This window comes from Diadema setosum, chromosome 1, assembly GCF_964275005.1.
Source record: "Diadema setosum chromosome 1, eeDiaSeto1, whole genome shotgun sequence".
Classification (NCBI taxonomy): Eukaryota; Metazoa; Echinodermata; class Echinoidea; order Diadematoida; family Diadematidae; genus Diadema; species Diadema setosum.
In genome coordinates, this window is record NC_092685.1 from 245,478 (window position 1) to 261,809 (window position 16,332).

General features: G+C 37.8%; 1 protein-coding gene across 1 annotated transcript in view; it reads right to left on the reverse strand.

The window, feature by feature from the left end:
* Positions 1-16,332, reverse strand: part of LOC140232969 (double zinc ribbon and ankyrin repeat-containing protein 1-like) — a 91,695-nt gene that overhangs the window by 19,639 nt on the left and 55,724 nt on the right. Inside the window, exons 12-15 of the mRNA XM_072313078.1 lie at positions 13,324-13,537; positions 9,431-9,534; positions 6,977-7,142; positions 5,027-5,127 (exon numbers count right to left, since the gene is read on the reverse strand). Coding sequence (XP_072169179.1) covers positions 5,027-5,127; positions 6,977-7,142; positions 9,431-9,534; positions 13,324-13,537 — 585 coding nt within the window. The remainder of the gene's footprint in view (positions 1-5,026; positions 5,128-6,976; positions 7,143-9,430; positions 9,535-13,323; positions 13,538-16,332) is intronic.

The window sequence follows — 16,332 nt, forward strand, 5'->3', positions numbered from 1 at the left end:
AGTGGGGAATGGTGCCCATTTGCACATATATACATATTCTACCACCCTGGTGACATCCCCTCAATCTATCAAAACAAAATCGAAACTACAGTAACTAATCTCAAACCTACCCCCCCCCCCCAGGCTCCATGGGGGGCAGCCCAGCATCCACAAATCCAACTTGAAACTACAGTCATCAATGTATCAACTTTAATAATTGGGGGACTTGGAACCCCCCTTCCCTGGGGCCCTCTGGGTGTGGATAAAGCCTATTTGAACAAACTGAGATCCTATCCCCCTAGGTATGCTACGTATGTACCTGCCAACTTCAATGAAAATCCAACATGGGGTTTTCAAGAAGAAGATAAAAATGTAAAAAGTTTATGCTTGACGCATGATGAATGACGGACACCGGACGATACATGTAGCTCAATTAAATCTTTGGCTCTGGTGAGCTAAAAATGCCTGCCCAAATTGGGCAAGCGAATAGTTTTGAAGCCACCTTTTTTTTTCAGTTTTCCCCCTTAAAACCTGGAAAGTCAACCATACAGAAGCCCAAAGATAATCAACGTTTAATGATACAATGTGCTTTAATTTCATTTCAGCAACTTTTCAACACTTACGTTAAGACGCCTCAATGCAATGCAATAATAACACTTGATCGAATCAAGTTTGTTACTCTAATTGTTTTAGTGTGTGAATTAACGTGTGCTTTTCGTTCAAATTCAAGTGATTTCTACATTATTTTCTTGCATTTTTGTACTTTCTTGAAGGGCAAGTAAAATTCATGTTGAGGCAAGTGTTGTGCAACAATATGAAAATCTGCTTACCTGATTATACAAATGGTAAAATAAAAAAAAATAAAAAAAGTAAGGTAGCACCCTGCAAGGAGACCTTAAAATTCAACCAGTTTGTGTCAGGCTTTCAAGCGGGATAATGTCAAAAAGTAGGAATAAAGTAGGAACAAAATCTCTAAAAAAGTAGGGAAAAGTGGGACATGAGAGGGAAAAAGTAGGGCATTAAAGAAAAAAAAGTAGGAATAAATCAGGACACGTGCAGGCTTTTTGGAGTAGTTTTCGTTGATACTCACCAGAACTCTGGATCAGTGGCGTATCTAGGGAAAACGGTGCCTGGGGCAAACGCGAAAATTGCGCCCCTAAATTCTGAAAAAGTGTTCAACCCCAACCCCATCCCGGTAGGGACTTTAAAAAATGTCCACATGATATGCTTTTTCAAGCACCTAAAAGGGGTCTTTTGAGGGTGATTTAAATGAAATAAATTTTGATGAATTTTGGCGAGCGAGCGCAGCGAGCGAGCCGAACATTTTTGTATTTCAGCTGACAAAACATGGAATTCTTGTCATCTTTTGCTTATTAAATCTTACAATTCCAATCAAGATACAGTGACGGCCTTATAGGTAACGATTAATATCAACAAACTAAGGACTTGAAAAAATACTCTCAATTAGTATGCGCGAGTGAAGCGAAATTTGCATATTTCTGCATCATCATCACGTTTTGTTCTTTTTTTTTGCTAAATTTTGGCGAGCGAGCACAGCGAGCAAGCCGAAAAATTTTGTATTTCAGCTGACAAAACATTGGATTCTTGTCATTTTTTTTTTTTGCTTATTAAATCTTACAATTCTAATCAAGATATAGTGACGGCCTTATAGATAACGATTTATACCAACAAACTAAGGACTTGAAAAAAAAATACTCTCAATTAGTATGCGCGAGTGAGCGGAAATTTGTATATTTCTGCGTCATCATCACGTTTTGTTCTTATCTTTTTTTGATAAATTTTGGCAAGCGAGCGCAGCGAAGGAGCCAAAAATTTTTGTATTTCAGCTGACAAAACATGGGATTCTTGTCATTTTTTTGCTTATTAAATCTTACAATTCTAATCAAGATATAGTGACGGCCTTATAGGTAACGATTAATATCAACAAACTAAGGACTTGAAAAAATACTCTCAATTAGTATGCGCGAGTGAAGCGAAATTTGTATATTTCTGCATCATCATCACGTTTTGTTCTTTTTTTTTGCTAAATTTTGGCGAGCGGGCACAGCAAGCGAGCCGAAAAATTTTGTATTTCAGCTGACAAAACATTGGATTCTTGTCATTTTTTTTTTTTGCTTATTAAATCTTACAATTCTAATCAAGATATAGTGACGGCCTTATAGATAACGATTTATACCAACAAACTAAGGACTTGAAAAAAAAATACTCTCAATTAGTATGCGCGAGTGAGCGGAAATTTGTATATTTCTGCGTCATCATCACGTTTTGTTCTTATCTTTTTTTGATAAATTTTGGCAAGCGAGCGCAGCGAAGGAGCCAAAAATTTTTGTATTTCAGCTGACAAAACATGGGATTCTTGTCATTTTTTTGCTTATTAAATCTTACAATTCTAATCAAGATATAGTGACGGCCTTATAGATAACGATTCATACCAACAAACTAAGGACTTGAAAAAAATACTCTCAATTAGTATGCGCAAGTGAGCGAAAATTTGTATATTTCTGGGTCATCATCACATTTTGTTCTTATCTTTTTTTTTGGATAAATTTTGGCGAGCGAGCAGAGCGAGCCAGCCGAAAATGTTTGTATTTCAGCTTACAAACATGTCTTTTTTTTTTTTCTTTTTTGCTCATTAAATCTTACAATTCTAATCAAGATATAGTGATAGTCTGATTGATAACGATTCATACCAACAAACTTTGCATTGTTTGCATTTCAGCTTACAAAACATGGAATTCGGAATTCTTGTGTGAACACAATAAACATTGTTATTTGTCTGCGTCATCATCATGTTTTGTTTTTATCTTGTTTGATTTGGTTTTCTGTCCCTCCCCCCCTTCTCTCCCCCCCCCCCCCCCCACCCCGTCTTGGCGAGTTTTTTTTTTTTTCCTTCTTCTTCCTCTTCTTTTTTTCTTTCGTTTTCTTCTTCTTCTTCTTCTTCTTTTCGTTTTTTTCGTTTTTTGCGCCCCCAAGGAGTGGCGCCCGGGGCACGTGCCCCCCTTGCCCCCCTAGATACGCCACTGCTACCTGTAAATCTTAATTTGTACTCACAACCCTGCTGCCTCAGTCTCACTTTTGCTCCTTTGGAGAGCCTGGTAATTTTGAGCAATGATGAGAGCTGGATGAGCACTGCTCCATGTCCTAGGCTGCAATATCAGTGGGATCAATCACATCTGCACAGGAGCAAAAGCTGAGGCTGGCAGCAGTCTTGTGGTTGATTGGTTTGTGTTATACCTCTTTCATGCTGAAGAGGCTCCTCCCCACCAGTAAGAATCTGCAACTAGAGTCTACTCATCATTTCTGAATATCAACTATTCAAGTAGCCTTGCACATTTTTTTTTGCGGGGTTTTTCACCAAAAAAGTAGGAAAAAGTAGGAAAAAGTAGGATTTTGAGCAAAAAAGTAGGAAAAGTAGGGACAGCAGTAAAAAAGTAGGAAAAAGTAGGAAAAGTAGGGCCACTTGAAAGCCTGACATTGTGTATACAGCAAGTTTGTGTATAAAGATGGAAGAAAAGAGGGCACTACCACACGTTACAAGCAGCTAGATTTATGAATAATACACTTTCACACTAAATTTGAATAAAATCAGGAAGCACAGCCAATAACTCACACACAAAGACATTAACCAAAATATAATCTTTGACCCTATCAAAAGCAGAACATTGGGGGCAGCATGACCAAAAAACAATGAGTAGTCAACAATTTTACCATGATTCATCTCCATACAAATTTTGACAAAAACTCATAAAGAAATGTGGATGGTAGGGCACGCAGAAAAATGTATGAACATGGTGATGACTTTTGACCCTGTAAAAGGCTGAATATTGAGAACATCATAACCAAGCATTATAGACTTTCAGATTTGACAATGATGAGCATTTGCAGAAAATTGAACAAAATCTGTCACGAAATGTGGCTAATGGAGCACACGCAATCAGACCCTCAAAATCAACCTTTTTGTGCTTGTGTTTAAAGACAGAACAAGCAAGGGCACTATCACCAAGTTATAAGCACCTGGATTTTAACATGATACATCCCCATATCAAATTTGAACTAGAAACGCACTCTGAGAGGGCAGTCATCTGCCAAGGAGCTACTTTCCACCGATGATCTTGCTCTTCCAAAGTGATCAGTGATTTCCACCCACATGTATGAATGCCGAAAAATACATGCCCTATTTCCCAATATAGAAACCTCTACTGCGTGGCACGCCTCGCCCTAGCAGAAACTAGAGCACGCACTTTAGTGCACGTATGAAAACCTAAAAAATGCGCAGCTTGAACTTCATTGATGTTCATTGACGGCTTGAAGTTCATTGACCCTACCTATCAAAATATCGAAAATCCTTCATAAAATCCACAAAAGTTTCTGGATTACTACCAAAATGTAATCATTTGTTCCTTGTGAATTCTCAACCTTCCCTGCAAGTTTCATCTAAATCCGTTCCCAACTTTTTGAGTTATTTGGACACGGACAAACAAACAAACGGTAACGAAAACGTAACCTCCCCCCTTGGCGGAGGTAATAAGATACATCAAAAAAGAGGACCAGTATCATGCACATAAGTGTGACATGTCGATGCAGAGGCAGCAGCATAATACTGCTGAGTCCAAAGTATAGCTTATAGTAAACATACCCACAGAAACAATGAGGGCTAGAATAATATACTGGCCTTGAGGGTGGTACAACATTTATTGCCTGTTGTTCATCGAGACTTATTTTCATTAATTGTTGCAGTCTTCTGATCCAGCAATCAAAGGACATATATCTAACCAGTACTTTCAAAATTCACAACTGTTGAAGGGATCATCTGATATTACTCATATCTCACTACTTTTTCTGATATCAGTGAATCCAAATGTAGATTTGAGGAAAATTCTTTCATATTTGTTGAACTACTGCAATAGCAAATGATCATAGATCCTTATCAATTTCTCAGACCTTGGTTCTTAGAGGTGAATGAGAATACTTCAAATATGTAACTCCTAAACAGTGAATATTTACCTGAGAGGAAGGATATACTCACAGTCAGCTTTTGATTCCCTTGGTTTTTCTTGATGGTTTTCTTCTTTACAGGTTCTTTCCTTGTACCATCTCTTGTTACACTAGAAGTCTTGTCAAGGGCAGCTGAAATGCACAAAATAATATTCTTGTCGCCAAAGTGATTTACAACAGATGTCTTCATTAACAAATAAAATCATTTAGATTATGATGTCAACACTTTACAAGTTGGTAAAACTCAATTTCACCATCTTTTAGAATGCTTTATACGACAAGAGACCCGAGGGTCTCATGCTCACCTGAGTATTGCAAGTTCATCTTCAGGGGGAGGGGGAGGGGGGAGGGGGGAGGGGGAGGGGGGCCTGGGGTGGAGGCATGCTACCCATTCTAACAAACTGAGATCTTATTACCCTAGGGATGCTACCTGCCAAGTTTTGATGGAAATTGTACAATGCATTATCAAGCAGAGTAGTATTTTCAAATTATGAAATTTGACCGTAATTTGTCCCCTCTCCTCCCCTTTACAAGGCCCCCAGGAGGGGAATCCCCAGTTAGGCCATGAACAAACTCAAAATTATGGTCACTAGTCTACTTACTCATACCAATAACTCTCATGTAGCTCTATCACTTTTAGTTCTAGAGAATAAGATTTGTAAAAATTCCATAATTTGTGGTCTTTGAAATCCACCATGGGGTTTTTAAGAAGAAACTGAACATGTACAAAGTTTAGGCACAATGACCAATACACAATGCATGCCAGAAGGTGAAGGATCGCAAGAGCTCACTTAGGCAGTGGCTCAGGTAAGCTTAAAATCATATACATTTTTGGTTTAAAAAAAAAAAAAGAATGAAAGTAAAAAATTATTCTCTGAAGGGCTCGATTATAGTAAACTTGAGCACTTTCTCCAGTCAAGAAAACTTCATGTGAAGTTCACTGTATCTAGCAGGAGTAGAATGAAATGTGATTACTACGAAATAACTAGAAATGTCGCTACAGCGACTGGTTATACCCCCGCCAAACAGCATTTCATAAGCTTTGGTCAAAACAACATTTCATAAGCTTTGGTCAAAAAACTGAGGAAGTAGTTAAATCCGCAAGATCTTTCCTTGATCTTCTGCCATTAATATGCCGTTACCATGGCAACGTACTTTCGGGTACTGTCGAAAAATGCGTCTTGCACATCTACAACCAAAGGCACACATCTGTACCAAGTTTCATGGAAATTGGGCAACAACTGAGGAAGTAGTTTGCAACACAAAATTTTCCATCATTTTGGCTCATAATATGTGAGCTGTTACCATGGCAACATACTTTTTGTCACTGTCAAGAAATGTGTCATGCTGACCTATATCCTAAGACAAACATTCAATATGAATTCCATGAGAATTGGAAGAACACTGATGAAGCAGTTTTGCCATGAAGCATTTTGCCCTATATTTTACCAATAACATGCCGTTACCATGGCAACGCACTTTTTGCCACTGCGGAAATATGTGTCTTGCACATTAACATATTCAGATGAACATCTGTACCTAATTTCATAAAAATTGATCAAAAACTGTTTTTGCCCATAATATGCCGTTACCATGGCAACGTACTTTTGGGTACTGTCAAAAAATACATCTTGCACATCTACAACCCAAGGCACACATCTGTGCCAAGTTTTATGGGAATCGGTTGAAAACTGAGGAAGTTGTTCGCGACGCAAGATTTGCAATGGACCGACCGCCCGACCGACCGACCGACCGCCCGACCGCCCGACCGCCCGCTGATTCCTATATACCCCCTTCAAACTTCGTTTGGCGGGGGTATAATGATAATGATAATACCAGTAACAAAAACACAGGAAAGACGGTACAGCAGACACAGAGTTTAGCACAGAAAAGAACACACAGAAGAGAAAAAAAAATCAGACAAAGCACAGAATACAAAGAAAGAACAACACATGGTGAAGAGTGAAGGATCGGTCTTCACCTGGACTTGGAGTACTGTCTCTCCTTCCCTCTGTAACATCACTCAATAGAGTTCCTTTCATGATGCCCAGTGGCTTGCCAGTCATAGCATCCTTTGATCCTCGTAGGTTGAAACATACTGTCAGACTTAGTTCATAACCATCTTCGTGGACAGCTGCTGTTACCAACTAGAAATTGAGAAAGGTGGATTGATACACAAGTTTACTAACATACTCATATTATATGCACACCCTGATAACAAAGTTAGTTCGTTCCCAGCGATCAAATACTTCACAGAAGCCTAGCCATACATAGTAGTTATTCATACATGCAAACTGAATTTCATATATTGAAATGCACTCAGTGGGTCCAAGTGCATGGAATTGTTTGTTAGCAATGTTCTGAGAGGAAACATCCTCACAAATATGCATACATTACTCAAATGGACGATTACAGGTCACAGATAACATCAGCATTTCAGGTTACATGGACAAGTCCTGAATTGTTTATGAAAAAAACTAGAAATGTCGCTATGGAGACTGGTATGCCTCCGCCATAATGCATGGTTCTCCGAATAGGCCTATAGCACAATGTCTTGACAATGTGTGATGACAGTTTCACATAACTGGCAAAATATTAAAAATGACAGGTTTGTCACAAATGCATTGAATGTTCACTTTCCTTGAACTAGGTTTATTTGGATGAATAGCTATACTGTCTAATAAGAGTGCAGGTATTTAGGGATTTGTACCCAACCCTTTTATAAGTTTAAAGAAGAAGTGAAATTTAGCACTTTCTCTTGACCTTTGACCTTTTGGCCTTTGACCTTTTGACAAGAAACTTCCAAGAGAATCTGTATTTGGCAATACATGCATACACTAAGTTTCTAGGAAAAATTCTACAGGCATTGCATAGATGAGAGGGAAATAATGACAATTTGATGAGTTGACCTCGACCTCTGACCCCCTGACCTTTGACCCATGACCTGTAAATACCCTAAATGATCACTGTCAGTCAGTACATGCATATATATTAAGTTCCATGAAGATATATCTTATCTTGAAATATTTGTGAGATGTGGAGAAAAAAGTTAAATTTTAACATTTTCACTTGACCTTTGACCCTTGACCTTTGACCCCGTGACCCTAAAACCCAAACAAAGTATTATCCCCCCAGGATATACCCTCATACCAAGTTTGATGTAAAACCACAACACGGTTCTCGAGATATCGACAAAAACAAAACGGGACGGACGGACGACCCGAAAACATAATGCCTCCGGCCACTTCGTTGGCGGAGGCATAAAAAATGTTCATTTTATCAGCACTGATAAAACTGCTATTTTTTTTAGCTACACCACTATATAACCATTCTCTTGATTTGTAACAATAAGCAAGTTGCAAATTGCACATTTACATATTACATATCGTCGCTGGGGCGACAAGACCTCGTATCTCAAAAATGTCAAATGTTCAGGAGAGCCAAAAAACATGGCGGCCAAAGCACTATACTGAATGGGATAGCCGTTCCTTTGACATGCCGTGGTGGCTTCATTTTTGGGGTAAGACAGCTGGGATTTGGACAGGACATCACTTAACCGATTATTTGACCACTAATGCAAAAAAGTCATTTTCACCAAAATTTGAGATACAAGGTCTTGTCACCCCAGCGACGATATATATATATATATATATATATATATATATATATATATATATATATATATATATATATATATATGCAGGGTATGCTCTCAAAAAAGCCAGACAGACTAAAAGAATTTCTCAAACAGGAACACCTACATAGATTACATTGTATCACCAATACCAATCATATGAGTTTCATCGGGTAGTTGATTTTCATATCTCAGTTAAAGGGACATTCCAGATGATTATATGATTTTACATTATGCAGTACATAAATTGATAGTGCCATGTGTAGATTTGTGGAATTTATTGTTGTCCTTGAGCAGACAAACCAATATAAAAAAAAAAAAAACGATAACACAGAAAAAGGTTGATGACAGAGGAGGCCCACATATTCAAGAAGTGTAGCAATTTAATTCTATTACAGTACCACTTGCTTTTGAATAAGTTCCCCTGTATAGAATTTATGCATGCTTTCTTCCTTTGTTCTGCTTCCATGAGCACCCAATCAGGCATTCTTTAAAGTGAAGTTGCTATGTCATCATCCTTGTTCATTGTGATTTGTTATGAATTTTGAAAACATTCTTATTCCTTATCAAAATCAAATTAAATTCTGTAACACTATATCCAGTGTTCTCTATAGATGTTCAAATGCAAAAGCCTGAAAATCATACAGACATCTCCTTTAATACTCAAATATATTTCATATTTCTGGTATAAGCAGAAATGGGCCTGCCTACAACACTACAAACATCCAAGGAATTCTCTAGTCTGTAAGAGCCATATCACAAATGTGGCAATACTCTGACAAGTTCGACATAAAGTGGTACCTTGCCCATCCGAGGTTCCCCAATCATGTTTCTGAAGTCTTGGTTGTTCTGGGCATGTGCCTTCAGGTGCCCACATATGTGGTCCATTTGCTGCCTCCAGTACCCTAGGAAATGGGAGACACACAGGGTCACGACATATTTATACCATCTTGGTATAGTATGTAAAGCTTCTTTTTTTTTTTGCTTGGACTATTGACATAAGCACACACAAAATGATCACATGTATGCAACAGTAATTATGTTTTACCGGTGCCAGAATTGGCTACTGGCTTCCCACTTTGACAGTGATTATTCCTCTGATTCACTTTGACTGTTTTCATGAGATTTTGTGTTTTCAAGGAATTTTTTTTTAGTCAAGACTATCTTGTTCTAATGGGGTTTGCTTTTAATTTATGTACTGACAACTGTATGACCAAAGTTGATGAAGTTTGCTGAACTCATGATGTGTGGAATCCATTAACCTGTAAGTCAATGGTATTTTCTTCCTCCATGACTACTGTACATCCATGCTCTTGCTACTAGAGACGTCTGGTAAAATTAAAGCATAACAACAATAAATATGAACTGACTTTGCTCACAAATCATCTTCAACAGAAGTAGTTTGTGAATGTGAAAAGACTTTGCAGTGTCAGAATGTGATAGTCCTGAGATGAACTCTTTAACAAGAGTTGATCAAACTTCACCAGAGTTCTACAAACTAAACAGCAGACCAGGAGATCAACACTTCAAAGTAGATTGGGGGATTTGAGCATTCTTTGCAGACCTTGAAGGAGCCAGCTCACCCTGAGTGGTCAGTGCCTTCTGCTGGTGTGTTTGTATAATAAGCTACTGGAGCATTTGGCCATGCTTAGATAATCATCATGCTGTTGTTGTGTGGATCTAGCATGTTAAAATTAATAGTCAGTGAGATGTGGGTAGAGTGAGTGTACTACTGTTTGTTGTTGTTCATATAAAGGCCTGTGTCTTGTGGTACTCTATCATCTGCATCAATGTGGGGGTCTCTCTGTTGCATCAGGTGTTCCAGTCTTTGCTTGCTGTAATGTTCTGGTTGTTGTCTCAGTCAATGTGTTGTTCATGTTGTTGTTGTGCCACTCATTGAACTGGTAGCATGTTTGGTGTCTTTAAATCTGGTTTCAATAATAATCACTATTTCATGACAACATGTGAAACTTTATATTCCACAAGTTTCATTTTCTACATCAAATTTTGATAAAAACCATTTAACCGTTCTGTTTGACTAACACTGTTACATCCAAGGCAACTTGAAAATTGAGCAGAAAAACACAATATCAACTTCTGCTTGAAATCTGCAATGGCACTAGAAGCTTGTGTGGCACAGTTAGGCATATCTGTAACGCTATGTCAATTACTCACATGTACAGTCAACCTCGCCTAAATCAAATCTATTGGGACCAACGAAAACACTTCAACTTATGCGAAATTCGACTTCCGCGGAAGTCGTGTTTCCGGACAAAATTTTCATAATGCAGTGTCTTTTTTATGTTTTTATTGGCCGTGAAATTACAGTAGACGGTAGTAATATGTTGTTTTTGTTTTGTTTACGTTTTAAAAAAGAATCCTGATGCTCAATTATTGGACTGCAATAATCGAAATGTGGGAGTTTGGGGCATCATCATTTGTTTGGGGATGTCGTTTTTACTTCTGCAAGAATTTCAAAACAATTAGAAATTTTTTGTGAACTTTTTCCGCACAATGAGACATGATTTGATCGTGATTTGTTTTCGAAAATGTCTTTAATGTCTCGTCATAGCACAAGACCTTCGCCAGACGGGCACGATGTTTGCAAAATCTTTGTGACACCCCGAACAAGACCCCGAAATTTTGGAGAATGTCTTGTGTATGTTTTGCGAGATCCGCAAACGTTTGGTGCATGTTTCATGTATGACCTCTTTAATGCTCTACGTTTTCTGCAAAACAAAATCATAGCATATTAGTACATCCACACATCAAGCAACTATATACACTGTATATGAAAATAAAATTTTTAATATTCAAAAAATCCCAAAATACACTTTAAATTACTCAAATGCATGCTGAAATTATATTTGAAACTTAAGATCATGTGTGGGGGAACCTAGAAAAAAACAGATGCTTGTGAATTGTGGGGTAGCCTAGGTCATCAGAAAAAAAACAAACAAACAAACACTAAAGGTCTGCACACACATACGCAATGGAGAAATGAAAGGGAAAGAAAGGAGAAATACAGGAAAGAGAAAATCTTCAACTCAAAACAGCTATCAATCTCCTTGGACACATTATTCTCCAATGATTATTGAAAAATTTGCGTTACGTAAACGAAAAACACGCGATGTAACTGGCTGTATTTTAGCAGAAGTACATGTGACATTTACACATACATCATTAGAACTTGGCACAAACTGCGCAAGAATGCGTGTTTTTGTTTTGTTTTGTTTTGTTTTTTGCTTCATTGTTGGAACACATTCGGATAAAAACTTCTGAATGTTGGATTTTGCCATTCGTGTCCTTCGCAAATCGTTGCGAATGATTTGCAAGCATAGCGAATACTAGGGAATTTCAGGATTCTTTAACAGTTGCAATCAAATTCGTATACAATTGCAGTCAAACTTGCAAACTGTTTTTATTGTCGGGAACAGTTTTTGTTGTCGCAAAGAGATTTTGAACACGCTATGCTCGCAAACATTCACCACTCAGTGAGATTTGTGGTTTGTACCGGATTGTGAGGATTTTTTCTTCTTCCTTTTTTTTCCCCCAAACCCTGCTGCACCGCCCGCACATGGCTTGCCTCTACCCTGGTACATGTGATTTAATATGTTCTTCTCAGCCGGACATCAAGGATACAAGGGATATTAGGGCTAACTTCTATTCGACCCTTGAGAGTATTTTATTACAAAAGTGTGTTTTTTCCTTCATTTGTTTATTGAATACTGAAAGAATGCTTCACTTTCACGTTTGAATGATGTACGGGGAAAAAAACAACAACTTCGACTCATGCGATGGAATTAACATGTATTTACACAAATCTGGACTCAAAATTATCTTTGACATAGGCAAAATTCGACTTGTAAAACTTCGACTTGTGTAGATTATTTCAAAGAAATAGGTAAAGAGAAAATCCGAACTTTTCTGGAGCTTCGACTTAGCCGAGTTTTCGACTTGTGCGAGGTTGACTTAGGCGAGGTTAACTGTATGTTATTGTTCAGCAATATGTAATATCATAGCAGTCACAGATGTGTTAATTATTCACATTGAAAGTTTCATGCAGTTGCAGATATGGTATTGACGCCACTGACTGAGATAAAAGAAAATTTAAATCTTATTGGCATCTGCATCTATTATGTATATGTAAAGAGTTGATAAGTTATGATTTTTTTTCCTTGACATTCAATCTTGCAAACAATGACACAAACACAGAAAGGCCCTTTCACATTCATACACAGAAGAAACAATGATGAACTTAACACATGTGCTCAGTGTAAAGAGTCCTGTTAACACAAACCTGTAACTTTCATCAAAGCAGTGAACCAGCCCATACATTGGCAAAAAGAAAATGGTGGAGGTGGAACAAAACAAAACAACAACAAAACAAAACACACCCACACACACACACACACACACACACACACATTTTACAGATATATACATATTTCTTTTTTTGGGGGGGTTGTTGTTTTTGTACTGGGTCTTCCTCAAGTGTACAGGTAGTTGACGCACACCTTCTATGAAAAGAAAAATAGTAAGATTCATTGTAGCAGTAGTGAAAGCAGTGGAGGAAGTACTAGTTTCCTGTCTACTGCATACACATGGAACATCAAAATGCCACTTGCTTTCACACAAAGATGTAGATGTCAATCTCCTGGATAAAAACCCTACACACTAGTGTGAGAGATCACCTTTGCCTGGACTAACTGCTGTCAGGGTCAGTTTACGGTCACTCATTGAATCCATTTTGTTCTTAGCCTCCTGCTGCTCTGCCTCCCTTTTGTGCATCTCTTGCATGGAGGGGTAGAAGATGCCTGCTGTCTGAGTGGAAGTTGAGGCTTTGGGGGTCTCTTTCTTGGGTGTGGTCATTGGAACCCAAGACGGCTCTTCATTCTTGTCCACAACCTAGATATGAAGGACACACAAACGGGACAAATACGAGGATGAAAACCAGCTTGTAAGCACTGTTTGACAATGTCCCCATTTTAAAAATCTGAGCTGGATGGTCCAAAATGCTCTCAGTCTTCGGTGTAAATACGAAGCTATAGGGTCTGATATAAATTTAGGCTAACTGCTTCAAGGAAGTTAAAGTCTGTGAGTGACTGGACTTATATTCAGCATTTCCCCCAAAAAGTAACCACTCAGTAAATTGTTTGGTGATATTTGTTCACATATCTCTTGACAGTGACAGCATCATTCTAAAAATGTTTTAATAATTGTGTTCTTTTCATACACTTTAATATCTTGATATGTCCTAAGTTTATTTCCAAAAGTGAGCCACTACAATATTAAACAGTGCCTTCATTACAACCATGACAACTTTATTAGTTGTTGAACATGATTTGACAGTAGAAACATCACCCCCGTTTATGTTCTGTTGAAGTATAATTCCTTTTTCTAAAGTTATGGTACATTAGCACACTTTGCAGGCTACAATATGTAAACTTGTACAAAGGGAGTCATGAGATCCTCAAAATAAAGAAAATATAATGGCATATTTGGTGCTGAAAGAAACTAGAAATGTCGCTATGGCGACTGATGCCTCCGCCATAATGCATGATTCTCCCAATAGGTGTATGGTACAATGTCTTCACAATGTGTTATGACAGTTTCACAAAACTAACAAAATATTGAAATGACAGGTTTGTCAGAAATATCTTGAATGTTCACTTTCCTTGAACTAGATTTGCTATAATTGTCTAAGAGTGCAGGTACCTGTATTTGGGGAATTGAGAATTTTTACTTGACTTCTGACCTACCCTTTTATAAGTTTATGCATTGAGTAATTTTCAAGGTATGAAGAAAGAGTGTAATTACAGTATAATATATATATATATATATATATATATTTGCATTTAAACCTGACCTTTGACCTTTGACCTTCTGGCTGGAAATTTCTCAGAGAATCTCCATTAGGGAATACATGTATATATCAAGTTTTAGTCTTAAAAATAATAATGTAAGCATTGCATATACTAGTATATGAGGGAAATAGTAAAATTTTGAGAAGTTGACCTTGACCTTTGACCCCCTCACTAGTGACCCATGACCCCTACATTCCCTAGAAAATCCCTGCCAGTCAGTACATGTGTATGCACCAAGTTCCATGAAGATACATTGAACCATTTGCAAGAAAAGTGAAATTGTAACATATTCACCTAACCTTTGACCTTTTGACCTTTGACCTTATGACATGAAACTCTCTCTGGAGAATCTTTATGCAGTAGTACATGTCTACACTAAGTTTCAAGATAATACCTTCGGGCATTGCATGGATATGGGGGAAATAGCAACGTTTTTAGCATTTGACCTTGACCTTATGACCTTTGACCTCTTGCCAATGTCACTAAAATCTTCTCAACTAATTGCCCCATCATACATGATCCTTGGACCAAGTTTGGTGAAAGCTGCTTCATCCAGTTTTGAGTTATCACGTAAACAGATAAATTTTAGGATTTGACCTTGATCTTTGACCTTTGACCTCTGTCCAATTTCACTCAAAAACTAACCAAGTAATTGTCCCATCATACATCATCCTCAGACAAATTTTGGTGAAATTTGCTGAATCCAGTCTTGAGTTATCGCGTAAACAGATACAATTTAATGATTTGACCTTGACCTTTGACCTTTGACCTTTGGCCGATTTCACCCAAAATCTAATGAATTAATTGCCCCATCATACTTTATACTTGGACCAAGTTTGGTAAAATTCCAGTCAATATTACTCAAGTTATCGCGTAAACGAATGCGGACGTACGTACGTATGGACGAACGGACGTACGGACGTATGGACGTACGGACGTACAGACGTACGTACGGACGGACGGACAACCCGAAAACATAATGCCTCCGGCACCACTTCGTGGCGGAGGCATAAAAGGGATAAAAGTCAGACAAAAATATAAAGAAGTTTACTGAACATGTTAAAGCATACTGCATACCATTTCTGATAAGATACTATGGTGTCCTTGTATACTTTGTGGTACATTTTTGTTTTCCTAAAGCAACACCTATGACATAACTGCTTATTTGTCATAACACCACTGGTTGATTCACTAACAGTTGGAAAGACACTTTGTAAATGAGGTGTAAGAGGTCTTGTTCTTATTCAACAATCTACTGATGTTCTACTTCGGGGATAATGAATGTATAATAATAATAATAATAGCTGGTTTTTTATATAGCGCATTTCACACACACTTCATGGTCATATGATGGTCCCATCATACATCATGGTCATATGATGGTCATATGATGGTCATATTCACTTAATTTGCAGAGGTGATTGCGGGGTACTATCAAATGAGTTGCTGAGTGAATACATTTGTTAATAATGTAGATGACGTCAATCAGGGCTGCACACTAACCCATTTTTTCTGCTGGTCCGACCTGTCTCTGTCGGACCAGTAAATACCCCGTTTTACCAATTTTTTACTGGTCTGAACAGAAAATTTACTGGTCGACAACAACCAAAAAAAGCATTAAATGTCTGCCAAATTTATTTTCATGTTTTTTGTCGACACTCATCATTTTACAGATTAATATTTTGTAAACTTGCATTGTTTATGGATTATTACATTGAGAAGGAAGAAATGCGAATTGAATGTTGATACGAAAAGGAAGGAAAAAAAAGGGATTGAAATGCAGTTTTTTTACTTTCCTCCGAAAATTTCTTCGCGTATCTTGTATGCGTTCTTGAA